The sequence below is a fragment of the Cygnus atratus genome, chromosome 17, assembly GCF_013377495.2.
Source record: "Cygnus atratus isolate AKBS03 ecotype Queensland, Australia chromosome 17, CAtr_DNAZoo_HiC_assembly, whole genome shotgun sequence".
Classification (NCBI taxonomy): domain Eukaryota; kingdom Metazoa; phylum Chordata; class Aves; order Anseriformes; family Anatidae; genus Cygnus; species Cygnus atratus.
Window position 1 is genome coordinate 3,785,562 of NC_066378.1, and position 11,327 is coordinate 3,796,888.

An 11,327-nucleotide genomic window follows, 5' to 3' on the forward strand; every position below is an offset into this window, starting at 1 on the left:
AGCAAGAGCACATATCCCAGGTCCCAAAGGCAGCCTTAAAAGCTGTTTTAGAAATGCGAAGAAACAGGTGGATTTCTCAGCTGTGAAGAAATAAAGGCCCTTTGGTTTAGATTGGGAGGGAGAAGTGAGGTGTGTACGCACGTGCAGTGCTGGTGGCCGTGTCCCTCTGAGCAGCCCGCCCCAGGCCTCCTACCTGCGTAGCCAGGGAGCATCTCACAAGGTCTTTTACACCCATAAATAAAATGCAGTCAAGAGCTGACTGCCTTTTGGTTAGGGTTCAGGTATAATGCAAGCCATAAGCCATCTCAAAAAAACAATAAAAAATCTGGTTCCATGTTTGAAAGCGCAGTCCTGTATTTTCTGGGATGCCCCTGGGGAGAGAGTTGTGGTTCAGACCAAGGATGCCAATTCCCTCAGAGCTCTGGATGCCGTGTCAGGGTTTCAGAAAGAATTGGTGGAAAACAGGAGAGCTGGATAGCTGGCTCTCTTATGCTCCTTTGACATGAGCATGGCTTAGAAGTTACTTACAGGTTAGTGCGGAGCAGAGATGGGAGAAGATGGGGAGTCCCCAGCTCTGGCATGGATGGGATGGGATGAAATAATTCCTGTCCCTCTGTGCTTTGTCCCAGAAACACTGCCTGTTACTAAACAAGCAGCAAGTACTTGGAGATCCTCCAAGCCCAGGTGTTTTCAGAGCACGAGGGTGTTGTGAACAGCCCTCGTTCAACACGGACTGCTCGCTGAGAGCTGTTGTGTGCTCCGGCAGCTCTGCTCTTGGAGCAGCTCCCCTCCAGTTTCAGTCGGTGCTGGTCTCAGTGTGCATCTGAGTCACCCTCCGTGTCCCAGTTAGCACCTCTTAAATTAAATCAAGAGCAGCCCCCCTGATTCTTGGCTCAGAATACCCCAGATTTGGGAGGGCACATCCCAGCTCCCCATAGTGGCTCGGAGAGCACAAAGGAAGCAGAGGGAGGGCGCTGCGTGCCCCAGAGGACGTTCGGGGGGTTGGAGGGAGCTTGGCTTGCAGGTACAGCGCTGAAGGACTGTCTGGAGTGGGGGGAATCAAGCATACATATCCACACTGCAAATCCTGGACCGAACGATATGGGTGGCAGTTAGGAGAGCAGTGAAAAAGGAGGAGGCCACACAAGGGTCCAGGCATGCTAGGTCTGTGTTTGGCCCTAATTCTCCCCATAGCAAGAGCAGGCGCTGGCACTAACCTAGCCCCACTGCCCAGTGCTGGTACGTTCCTGGCCTGGCTCTAATAGATATGAATAAAATTAAAACTGAAGGGTTAAAATATTCAAATGATGTAAAGCCCCTGGTGGTGCTCAGGGTCCCAGATGACAGCCCTGGCCAAGGCAGCCATGTGGATATGGGGTCCTTGCTCGCCACATCAGGGTCAGCAGCCCACCGAAAACCAGCCCGGGTATAGCTGAACACCACGGCAGGAGCAGGGCTATCACCCATCCCAATAGGTCTCCAAACCAGCAAAACAAGGGGGATATTTTTCCCTCCTCTACTTTATTTTTTTGCTTCTTCCTTCAAGCTCCTTTTGCTACTTCCATGTGTCCGTGGGCCACCAGGAAACCCGAGGGGATTTAGTGCAAGCCACGACTTTTCAGCACAAGCGATCAGCCTCCGGGAGCAGGCTGGATAGCCTAATTTAAACCAGAAGGAAACAAAAATGAGTAATAAGTGAGACAAGCAAGCAGACAAAAAGCAGGCTTGACATTTACATAGCGGAGTCAAGTGAACAGTTGGCAGTGTGGATTGAAGAGAGGGTTTATGTTTTTTTCATGTAATTTGAGACTCTAATGATGGACTTATGTTGCCCGCTCTTCCTTTTTTCTTACACCTTACCTACTAAAGGAGGAGTTCTTGATGGGTAAGTGGATGCTATCCGCAAGACACCAGGGAATTTATTAGAGGTCACTTGAGCGCATTAGCTATATCTTCTTCAGGGGGAAAAAAAGCACACAAAGAAGTGTCTGTATACCTTTTATTTCCAGAGGGATTTTTCTTTTTTTTTTTTCCTCTCCCCCCATTTTTATTTTTATTTTTTAATTTTCAAAGTGCTAAGCTTGTTTATTTTGCCATTTTTTACTTTGTACAGAAGCCCTTGATTTGATTTGATTTTTACTTATTTTAGTGACATTTACTCACCCTCTTCATTAAGGAAGCTTTTAAAAAAAATCACTTATTTAAGAATTTGTTTCTTTTTTTTTTCCCCCAAGAATTATGTAGTTTTTTTGTATGTATTTTCCTTTTTTTTTTTTCTTTTAAATTTCCCTCCTTTTAGGTTAAATAAGGGCTTTTTCCTCTGTTACGCCTTTTTTTATTTAGTTAGTTACTTTGATTGTTTGGTTGCCCGTTTACTTTGTTGAACTCTTTTGTTTAACATGAATCGCATGCTGATACTCTTTGCATGATCTCTAAATCTTCCCGTTATCATAGCAGGGGGAAAAGAAGTTTCTTCTTACTGTGGATTTCTTTCAGGGATATGTGCTTTTGTTTTCTTCTCTTTCTTCTTTTTCTTTCTTGCTTTCTTACTTTGTTTGTTTCTTTCCTTTTGTTTCAGTGCATCATGATGGTAAAATTTCTGGGTTTATTTAAAAAAAAATCAAAGTAAAACCAAAAACAATCCCCCTTAAAAAAATGTTCAAACAATGCCAAATGGCTTTTTTGCTTTCAGATCTCTCAGTCAGGGTCTTCTGCTGACCTCTTTACCAAAACAGACAGCCCGCCTGGCAACCTAGCCAGCCAGAACGGAGAGTATCATGAATATGACTCAGGAAACGATACTTCCTCCCCTCCCTCCACTCAAACGAGCTCATCCAGGTCAAAGGACAGCCAGGAGAAAAGAAGTCTAGTCCATGATGGCTTTGGCCATGCCTTCTCGTCCGGGAAGCCCAAACTGGCCAACAGTGATAACAGCTCTGATTCAGGAAATTCCTTCACCAGTTGCTTTTCCCAGACCAAGGCGACAGCTTTGGAAAATCTGTCTCCAGATGCCCAGGGACAAGACCGAAGGTCAGTGATTACCAGCAGCTGCTGCTGGCAGCCAAATACCTGCTACGGCGTTGCTCTGTATCTCCTGCCTGCTTGCCAGTTGCAGTGATGAGCTGGCAGGGAGGTTTTTGTGGTCTGGAGAGAGTTAGATGTAAATCAGACCCGCGGTCTTGCCAGTCTGGAGTCGGGAACCCAGCATTGAGCAATGCTTTAGCCTGAGGAGGAAGACGAAAACCCAGCCATCGCACCCCTGGGCAATGCCCATGCCTGCTCTTCTGGCATTAATGTGGCTCGCCTGGGGTTTGGCCCTGTGCAGAGCTGTGTCCTGAGCACAGCCCTGCTCTGCTGGACACGACCATGTTGTTGATCCTTCTGGGCAAATTCTGGAAAGGTGCCTGAGGGGTTCCCTTGCAAATTATTTTACTGTGGGGAAGGGGAACGCAATTAATTTTCACTAAAACCATTATGGGCTGTTTTTTCACCTGTCCAACAAGACTAATCCAGTCTGTGCCTTCCTGCCTTCTTTCAGGACTGGTCCTGGGCAACCAGATAGCATTTTGTGCACGTGGGGAGCACAGGGAAAGGCAGGTGCTGTGCTGGCTATGGGATAACACAGCAGCAGCTCTGTGCACTGGGACCACGATGCTGCTGGAGCTGGAGTCAAACACAGTCTGGTGCCACAAGACATCATCAGGAGAGGGATGTAGGTGCCAGCCTCCATCACTGCCTCTCTTTCCTGGGGATTTGCCCAGTGATGCTGAGGATGAAGGCGCTGAAGCACAAGGGCTGGTACCCAAGGCTGTGCTCAGGCAGTGGTGTTAGGGAGCAATTCCAGGCCCTCAGGTCTTAAACACCAAAAGTTAGAGCCAGGCTGTGGTCCAGGAGTGGGAAGGAGCCAGGGGAATTGGTATTAGGAAGAACAAGTCCTGAATTTTCAGTCAGAGGATACAATTTTGAGGCCCTATATACTTCTCACACCGTGACTCCAGTGGGATAACTCTGCCTTCGCATGGGTGGAGCTGGAATTGCAGCTGGCCATTGCTGTTGGTAGGCCAGCCCCGATTCACAGCCAGGACACTTCTCCTGAAAGTGCAGGGATTCACACAGGCCTCTCGAAAGGTGGTGGGACGTGCGTGCTCACACGGCTGTGCAGGCCCGGAGCCCTGGCTTTCCTTGCTGTAGGGCTTCTCCTTGCCTCGCTGCCTCCCCAGGGCCTGCAGGGCATGGGGCAGAAGAGCTGCCTGAGACCTGGCCCACAGCCTGGAGGCTGAGCTCTTGGGCTCTGACCGCACACGCTGGGCCTCCTGCAGCAGGAGCCTAGGAAATCAGGAGGTTTTTATCCCCGCTTTGGGACTGGGAGGATGGGAGTGCTGTTAGCTCATGTAAGCTGTAAGTCACGGCTTAACTGACCACCCAAATACATATGTTTTCAGAGCGTGCCTGTCCTTGTGTCTCAGCTGTTCGGAGGAGAAGAAGCGAAATTTGTCCCCGTCCCCAGCCCCCAGCTCCCCGGCAAGGCCGTGCTCCCGCAGCGAGTCGTACAGCAGCACAGGCAGGTCCTCCCCTGGCTCCAGCCGCTCCAGCCGCTCCCGCTCCTCACACCACAGGGCCTCCCCCAAGTACTCCCGAAGCAGGTCCTGCTCTTCAGGGAAGAGGTAAGGCCAGTGCAAACAGCTGTCTTTGTGACCCTGGGCAATGCCCAGCCCCTTGCAGGCTGTCAGACTCCTTGAGGAAGTGGGTGAAAAGGTTTGTGTGTGTACGTAGGGAGCCACATAGCTCCTGCAATATGGGATATCTCTTCCCCCATTAGCCTAGATTAGGAGGAATCTGGACCTGTCTCATCTTCCAGCATCTTTAATTCATGTGTTTATTCTCTATCCCCAGGTCTTCTTCACGGTCCCCCAGCTATTCTTCCAAATCCTGCAAAAAAAGTCCTGGAAGCAGGAGTTCAAAGCCTCGCCGGAGCCCCAGTTACTCCCGCTACAGCCCTAGCAGGTACATCTGTCTCTGCATGTGATAATTGCTGCCTCATGCCTCTCCACTGCCTCCATCGCTTGCTTGTACTCCAGCCTGCTTTCTGGGTCCCTCTGTCAGCCCCAAACTGCTCCCCAAGCTTCCTCACTAGGTGCTTCAGGCACCCCAATACTCCTCACCAGAGTGAAGGAGGAGCAGGGAGACATGGAGCAAGGGTTATATCAGCATGTTATGTTGGCCTGCAGCCCTATGGAAATGTCTTCCCATTTATTGCCCCAGAGCTGGTGGTGGTAGCAGAGGAAAGAGCCCAGCAGTGAGCCTTTCGCTTTCTGTGGCAAGAGGGGATTTCCTGTAGCCAAGGAATAACCACCCTGCATTGATTCAGGGGAATTTCACTCTGAAACGTCCTGCTTTCAGGGCAGGGAGGGAGGCTGGTATATCCCCGGCACTGAAGCATCACAGCACCTCATACTCAGAGCGTGCGGTGTGCGAGGCGGCTCTTCCTCCGCTCCGAGCTGCTGCGAACAACACGCTGCTCGGCAGAGTGCACAGATGGCTGCTCGGTGATGTTTGCCAGGGCCTCGTGCAAGTAGGAGGTGCCTCACAGGAAAACCCGGGGAGTGCCCTCCCTGTCGTGCTGGGGGCCAGCAACGGGGCTGTGAGCAGTGGGCAGAGCGTTAGGCTCCAGCTGGGTCTGCCCGTGGCTTCCATCATCCAAGAAGCCCACGGCAGCCAGCAGCACACCCCTGCGGCGGGGCTGCAGCCCTTGTCAGAGAGAAATCTTAGTGCAGCAGGGAAAGACACTCTGCTTTTCAGGGCTGCAGCTCTGCCAAAGAGGTGTCAGGCCCTGAGAAGTGTCCCTGCTGTGTGGGCAGATGCCAGGTACCCTCATGCTGGCTCTCGTTCAACCATGCAAGGGGAAGCACGGTCCAGGAGACTCTGCTCACTCCACACCCTGCAGAAGACATGCATCTCACAGCTCAGCCCTGGAGATGCCTTTGGGCAGTTTTTTTTTTCTGGTAACATCTCTGCTGCTGAGCATACTGTGAACATTTGGCACCCTTAAATGTTACATTCCCGGGGCCTGATTCCTGCAAGCTGCGACAGTCCCTGCTCTGCCGTAGGAGAACGTTTCCTGTGTGCAGGGCCCGGGCTCCTGGTCTGTAACGTAGCGCTTTGCAGATGGCACCAAGCAGGGAACGGGGTGTATGAAATCATCTGTGTTCTGCAGAAGGGCCTGTGCTGACGTGTATGGGAATTTAACAAAAGATAAAACCATAGCAACCCTGACACTCCTTCTGGCGAGCCATGCGGAGCCGCGCGGCCCTGCAGGGATACCTGGGGCCCTCGGCACGCGTGGGGCCCACTGGCAGGGCTGTGCTCGCCCGGTTTTGCAGCACAGCCAGCAAGAGCAGCTTTAGCAGAGCTGTGGAAATACCGAGCACAGCTACAGGAACGGGTACGGGGAAGCCATCTTAGCTCAGCAGCGTGGGGCAGCCAGGAGGCTGCTGAATCTTCCAGGCAGCCCAGAATCGGTCAGTGTCTGTCTGTCAGGCCAGATGAGTGTCTCACTGCCCAGCTGATTGTGTGTGCAGGGCTGATGCCAGCAGAGCACTGAGCTTTAGGGTGTTCCCTTTCGGAGCTGTGTGCCTTTGTGGGTCATTTTCTGTGCATTCAACCCCCACCCAGCCAACTGCACCTGCACGAGCCCAGCGCTGACTGTTCCCAACCTTCCCTAGGGACCGTGAGCGAGAGCACAAGTACGGCTCCAGCGAGAAGGAGTCGCACAGGGAGTGTGACCGGCGGCGGCGGTGCTCCTACTCGCCCCTGAGGAAACGCAGGAGAGACTCCCCCAGCCACCTGGAAGCTCGGCGCATCACGAGGTACGGGGACATTCTGTGACACAGGCCTGTGCTTCGGAGGGAGGCAGGTTCAGCTGTCCCTGCTGGGGGACATGGGCTGTCCTCTGGTCCCAGTCCTTGCCAGTGGAGGTTGCTCCAGCAGGAGACCGGTTCCCCTGAGCCTGATCAGAAGGCCCGTCTGCCACTCCTAGAGCTTCAGGATTTCCAGCTAGGGGCAGAGAGAGGATTCAGGGGTCTCGTTTACAGCCACTGAAGAAAAAAGACAGATGAAGTCAGAGCAGGGCATCAGATACGAGATGCATCCCCCTACAGGCTTTTTGCTTCGCCCTCTCCTGTGGTAGATGTCCTGGGTACAGAGAGCCTGTAAGCCTCAAGCTGAGGGCTTCTGGGGACAGCATCAGGCAGAGCCCAGCCTCAGACTTGGTGCTTGGGGCGTTCCCCAGGGCCCTGGAAGTGGAATCCCAAAGCCTGTCAGATACCTACTTTATTTCTTTTAAATAAACAAATAAGCTGGGAGGCTGTCGTACGGCATAAACAGTGCTTTTTGGAGATTTAGGCAGTAAATCTGTCCTGGCGTTCCTGGTAATCCACATCTTTTTGTCCCCACAGTGCCCGCAAACGCCCCATCCCCTACTATCGGCCCAGTCCTTCCTCCTCCAGCAGCGCCAGCAGCTATTCCTCTTGGTACAGCACCTTTAGCCGCTCCCCCAGCCGGAGCCGGAGCTACTCCAGCTCCCGGACGAGCCGGAGCCGCAGCTGGAGCAGCAGCAGTGGGGAGGGCAGGAGCCGCAGCCGCAGCTCAGGCCCCAGAAGCAGCCGCAGCCGGAGCAGGAGCTCTGAGTCAGGAGGCAGCTCCGACAGCCTGCGGCGCTAGGGAGTGCCGCCGAGGGCTCGCACGCTGCCGGCACCTCCAAATTCCTGGCATTCTGCACGTCCTTCCCACCTACCCGGCCATCGATAGCAATCACCCCTGATACCGATGCGATGGCAGCACCAGGTCTCCCTTCCGCACTTCGGACAGAGTAAGAGGCCGCGTGCACCCGGCGCAGCCCCTTCGCCGCCTTGCAGAGAGGATGGATCTGTCCCGGCTCCCCCAGCCGGGGCTGGAAGGAGGGTCAGCGCCCCGCGGAGAGCCTGTTACAACAGACCTGCTCCATCCTCACCAACATCCCCCATCTCCCCATCACCGCCGTCCTCCGAGAGCCACCAGCTGGTCCAAAGGAAGAATTTGTCTCCTTGCTCTTCTCCTGCCAAACTGGTAGCCAGCAGATTAATTTCCCTTGGAGGAAGAGACACATTTAGGGAGGAATTTGCTGGGAAGCTTTGGTGATGAGTGGGGGTGACCTGTCATAACCAAGGCAAATATCAGGTCCCATGGGTGTCTCCCCCAGAGTTTCTGCCTGCTCTGCAGCAGGCCTCTTCCATGAGAATATTTATTTATTGCCATAAGCCAGTCTCTGCTATAAATAGAAGGCTAGAAATCCCTCCTGATGTTAATTCCTGGGGAAAAAAAAAAAAAGCTCCTGCCCTTTCCTACCAGGTTCATCTTTCGCAGGGTCGTTCTGTTTCCCTCCAGCACTGTGACTCGTGAACGCACTGCTGAGGTCTGAAGCAGACTTGGGAGTGGGGAGTCGGTGTCACAGTGTGAGAGGTGAGGCTGTGGGGTTCCCTTCTTGGAGGACTCTCTTGCAGTTTGGGGACAGTTCAGGTTTTTCTAAGGGTTCCTTGATCTCTGAGAGCAAGGTGGGACTGTGAGGAGACAAGGGTGCTGGGTTAACTCCAGCGGGGTACCCGCAGTGGGGTGTAGGGAGAGCACATGGGGTCAGAAGGGCACTGTGTGAGCCAGGGCATCCCAGCTCCCCGTTCTCATAACAGACAGCAGTTGTCAACAGAAGGAGGGTTTGGGGAAATAATTTCTCCTTGAGACTCTCAGGCTCCCCTTGAAGGCAGGATCAGCAGCCCCAGCACTCCAAGTGTAAGACAAGAGGATATTTTCCCTCCCTGGCACTACACAGCTGAAAAGGCTCTGCTCTCAGCTCTGACCACGGGGTGACCGAGCAGCCCCCAGACACACGGCGCAGGGTCTGGCCTCCCCCAGCGCTCCATCGCTCCGAGGCTCTTCCCCTCCTCGCAGCTGCAGCAGGGTACATGGAACCCCGGTTTGGTGCTGGGGGGACGGAGCGGCGTGGGGGGGACAGGAAGGGCCCCCACTAATTGCCTGTTTTTCCCAGGAGGGCCCTGCCTGCCTGGGCGGCCCTGCGGTTTTGTCTCCCTGCCAGGCTTGCCAGCCCAGCTGCCTGTGCAATTACTGTGTTTTGCAGGGTAACAAAGACTTCTCCCAGCACAGGCTGAGCTGGTGCTGAGGATTTTCTTTCTCTTACAACACCTGGCTGCTTAGAGACGCTAATTTAGGCTTAAGACTTCCCTCCCTCCCTTTTTCCATCCCCTCCCCTTCCATCCTGCGTGATTATTAACAAGTTTGGGCTTAATGAGTCAAGGAGGTGTGTCATGTAAGTGTCACAGAAAAGGGCTAAGGGGAGCCAGCATCTGCTGGAGGAGGAGAGGGCTTAGAAAGAAAAGTAAACTCACCAGATAAAGAGTTACCCAGGGCCCTGCTCCTGCTGGCAGCAGGTAAAGGGGCCAAGCTGTGAGCAGACGAAAGACAAACACAGCCTGGATGATTGCCTTATCAAGCAAATATGCATGTTATCTGTTGGAAAAAACAGTAGCGAGGGTTATACTTCTACCTGGCTGGTACATGGGGAGGCTTGATGCCAGGGGTCCCCTTTTCCCAGTCTCCTTCCCACTGCTGGTCCCCCTTGCCCTGTGCCTTCTGGCCCAAGCCCCGCTTATTTCCCGGTCCCCCTGCCTTGTTCCGTGGGGGTAGTTTGAGGGTGGCTGAGGCACAGAGCTGGGCGCTGGGCTGGGCTCCTGGGGCTGCTCGGTGGGGAGACATCCAGCTCCTGGGAGGGCACTTCCTAGGGCACAGAGAAGCGCGTTCCTGGCAGGGCTGAGCAAACCCAGGGGGCTGTGGCTGAGGATCGAAGACAGGGTGTTCGTGCAGCAGGGTGCTGCTTCCTTCCCCTGCCCTGGGCCTGGCAGCAGCCCCTTGGCCATCTTCTGCGGTGAGCTCCCTTCTCGTAAAGGGCTGAAAACCTCACACTTCTCCCCCAGAGAGTCTCTCCCAGTTTGGCATTTGCATGCCCCGTCCTGCTCCATACAAGACCTGATCGCAGTGACTGGAGACCCAACCCCAAATCCACCAGTGCATGGAGAGTTGCCTCCTGCCTGAGTACCCCTGAAGACACACTTGTGTCTGCAGCAAGGCAGCAGCGAGCCAGGCGGGCAAAAACCAGGAAAGAAATGAAGAGCTTTGTGCAACCGGTGTAAATATCCAAACCCAACACTGACTTGAGTTCCTCGTGGCTGGGGACGGACGAACAAACACTGCGTCGGGGGCAGTGGCACATGCCGACAGTGGGACGGGAGATGACCGGTCCGGCTGCCCCGCACCTCCAGGGCTGCCTCCGCCTGCACAGTCCATGGCAGCTAAACGCTCCTGGGGTTTCCCAAGTGACTCACGTTGGAGCAAACCTCTTTATTTATTTATTTATTTATTTATTTGTTATTATTCTATTTTTAATTGTACGTCCGAATGGATGCAGGTGGTCGCCGTTACCAGTATTTATTTATTCTATTTTTTGGGAAGGGGGGGTTGTGGGGGGAGGGACAATAAGTTATTTTTGGATCTGTTTGCCTGTTCTGAACGTCTCCGTGTCGCTGTTGTTGTGTAGAGGTTCTCGCAGCGCCTGCCTCTCAGCCAGGGGTGGCTGCTTTGTGGGCTGGGCTCCAGCTGCTGCCAGCCCTGCTTCCCCCGGCCCTGCTGCCGAAACCGGGCTGCTCGGCATCGCTCCGCCGGCTTCCCTGGGAGGAGGACGCCGTCGCCAGGGCGCCCCGGTGTTGTTTATCGCCGCGCCATGACCCACCCATGGAAAAACTGAAGAAGTCAGACCGTGAGAGAGCGAGCCGTCTGCGGGAGGTGCTTGCAAAATCCAGCCTCCGGTGACAGGACCTAACCGTCTGCGTGTACACGTGTGTGTGTGTGTACCTGTATGTGCCTATGTGCATATACATATATGTTTCCCTCAGTGGTATTTATCTCTTTATTTTTTTAACTTATTTAAGGTTTTTCAGTACAATCCAGACCATCAACCTCCCTGTCAGTGGACAACTGGGTTTTCTGTCAGTTTGCGAGAAACCCGTGAGCTTTTCTGTCTCTGTGCCTTTTGCCAGTGCTTCTTTTTTTTTTTTTTTTTTTTTTTTTTTTTTCATTTTCGCTCATTCCTTGCTGTTACAGGATTTTTTGCTCTGTGTTCGGCATCCCAGACTGCTGCTGTCTGCAAGGAGCAGCTTCCAGCTGGTGGGCAGCTCGGTCCTTTTGGTGCAGGTGAATCACTGCTCATCGGCGGCCGCTGCACCCAG

At 53.6% G+C, this 11,327-nt stretch overlaps 1 protein-coding gene across 1 annotated transcript in view; it reads left to right on the forward strand.

Moving 5' to 3' along the window:
* SRRM4 (serine/arginine repetitive matrix 4) overlaps positions 1–8,522 on the forward strand; it is a 33,017-nt gene extending 24,495 nt beyond the window's left edge. Inside the window, exons 9-13 of the mRNA XM_035556796.1 lie at positions 2,693–3,030; positions 4,443–4,664; positions 4,888–5,004; positions 6,723–6,866; positions 7,455–8,522. Of these exons, the coding sequence (XP_035412689.1) occupies positions 2,693–3,030; positions 4,443–4,664; positions 4,888–5,004; positions 6,723–6,866; positions 7,455–7,719 (1,086 nt within the window). The 3' untranslated portion in view covers positions 7,720–8,522. The remainder of the gene's footprint in view (positions 1–2,692; positions 3,031–4,442; positions 4,665–4,887; positions 5,005–6,722; positions 6,867–7,454) is intronic.
* The last annotated feature ends 2,805 nt before the right edge of the window (positions 8,523–11,327 follow it).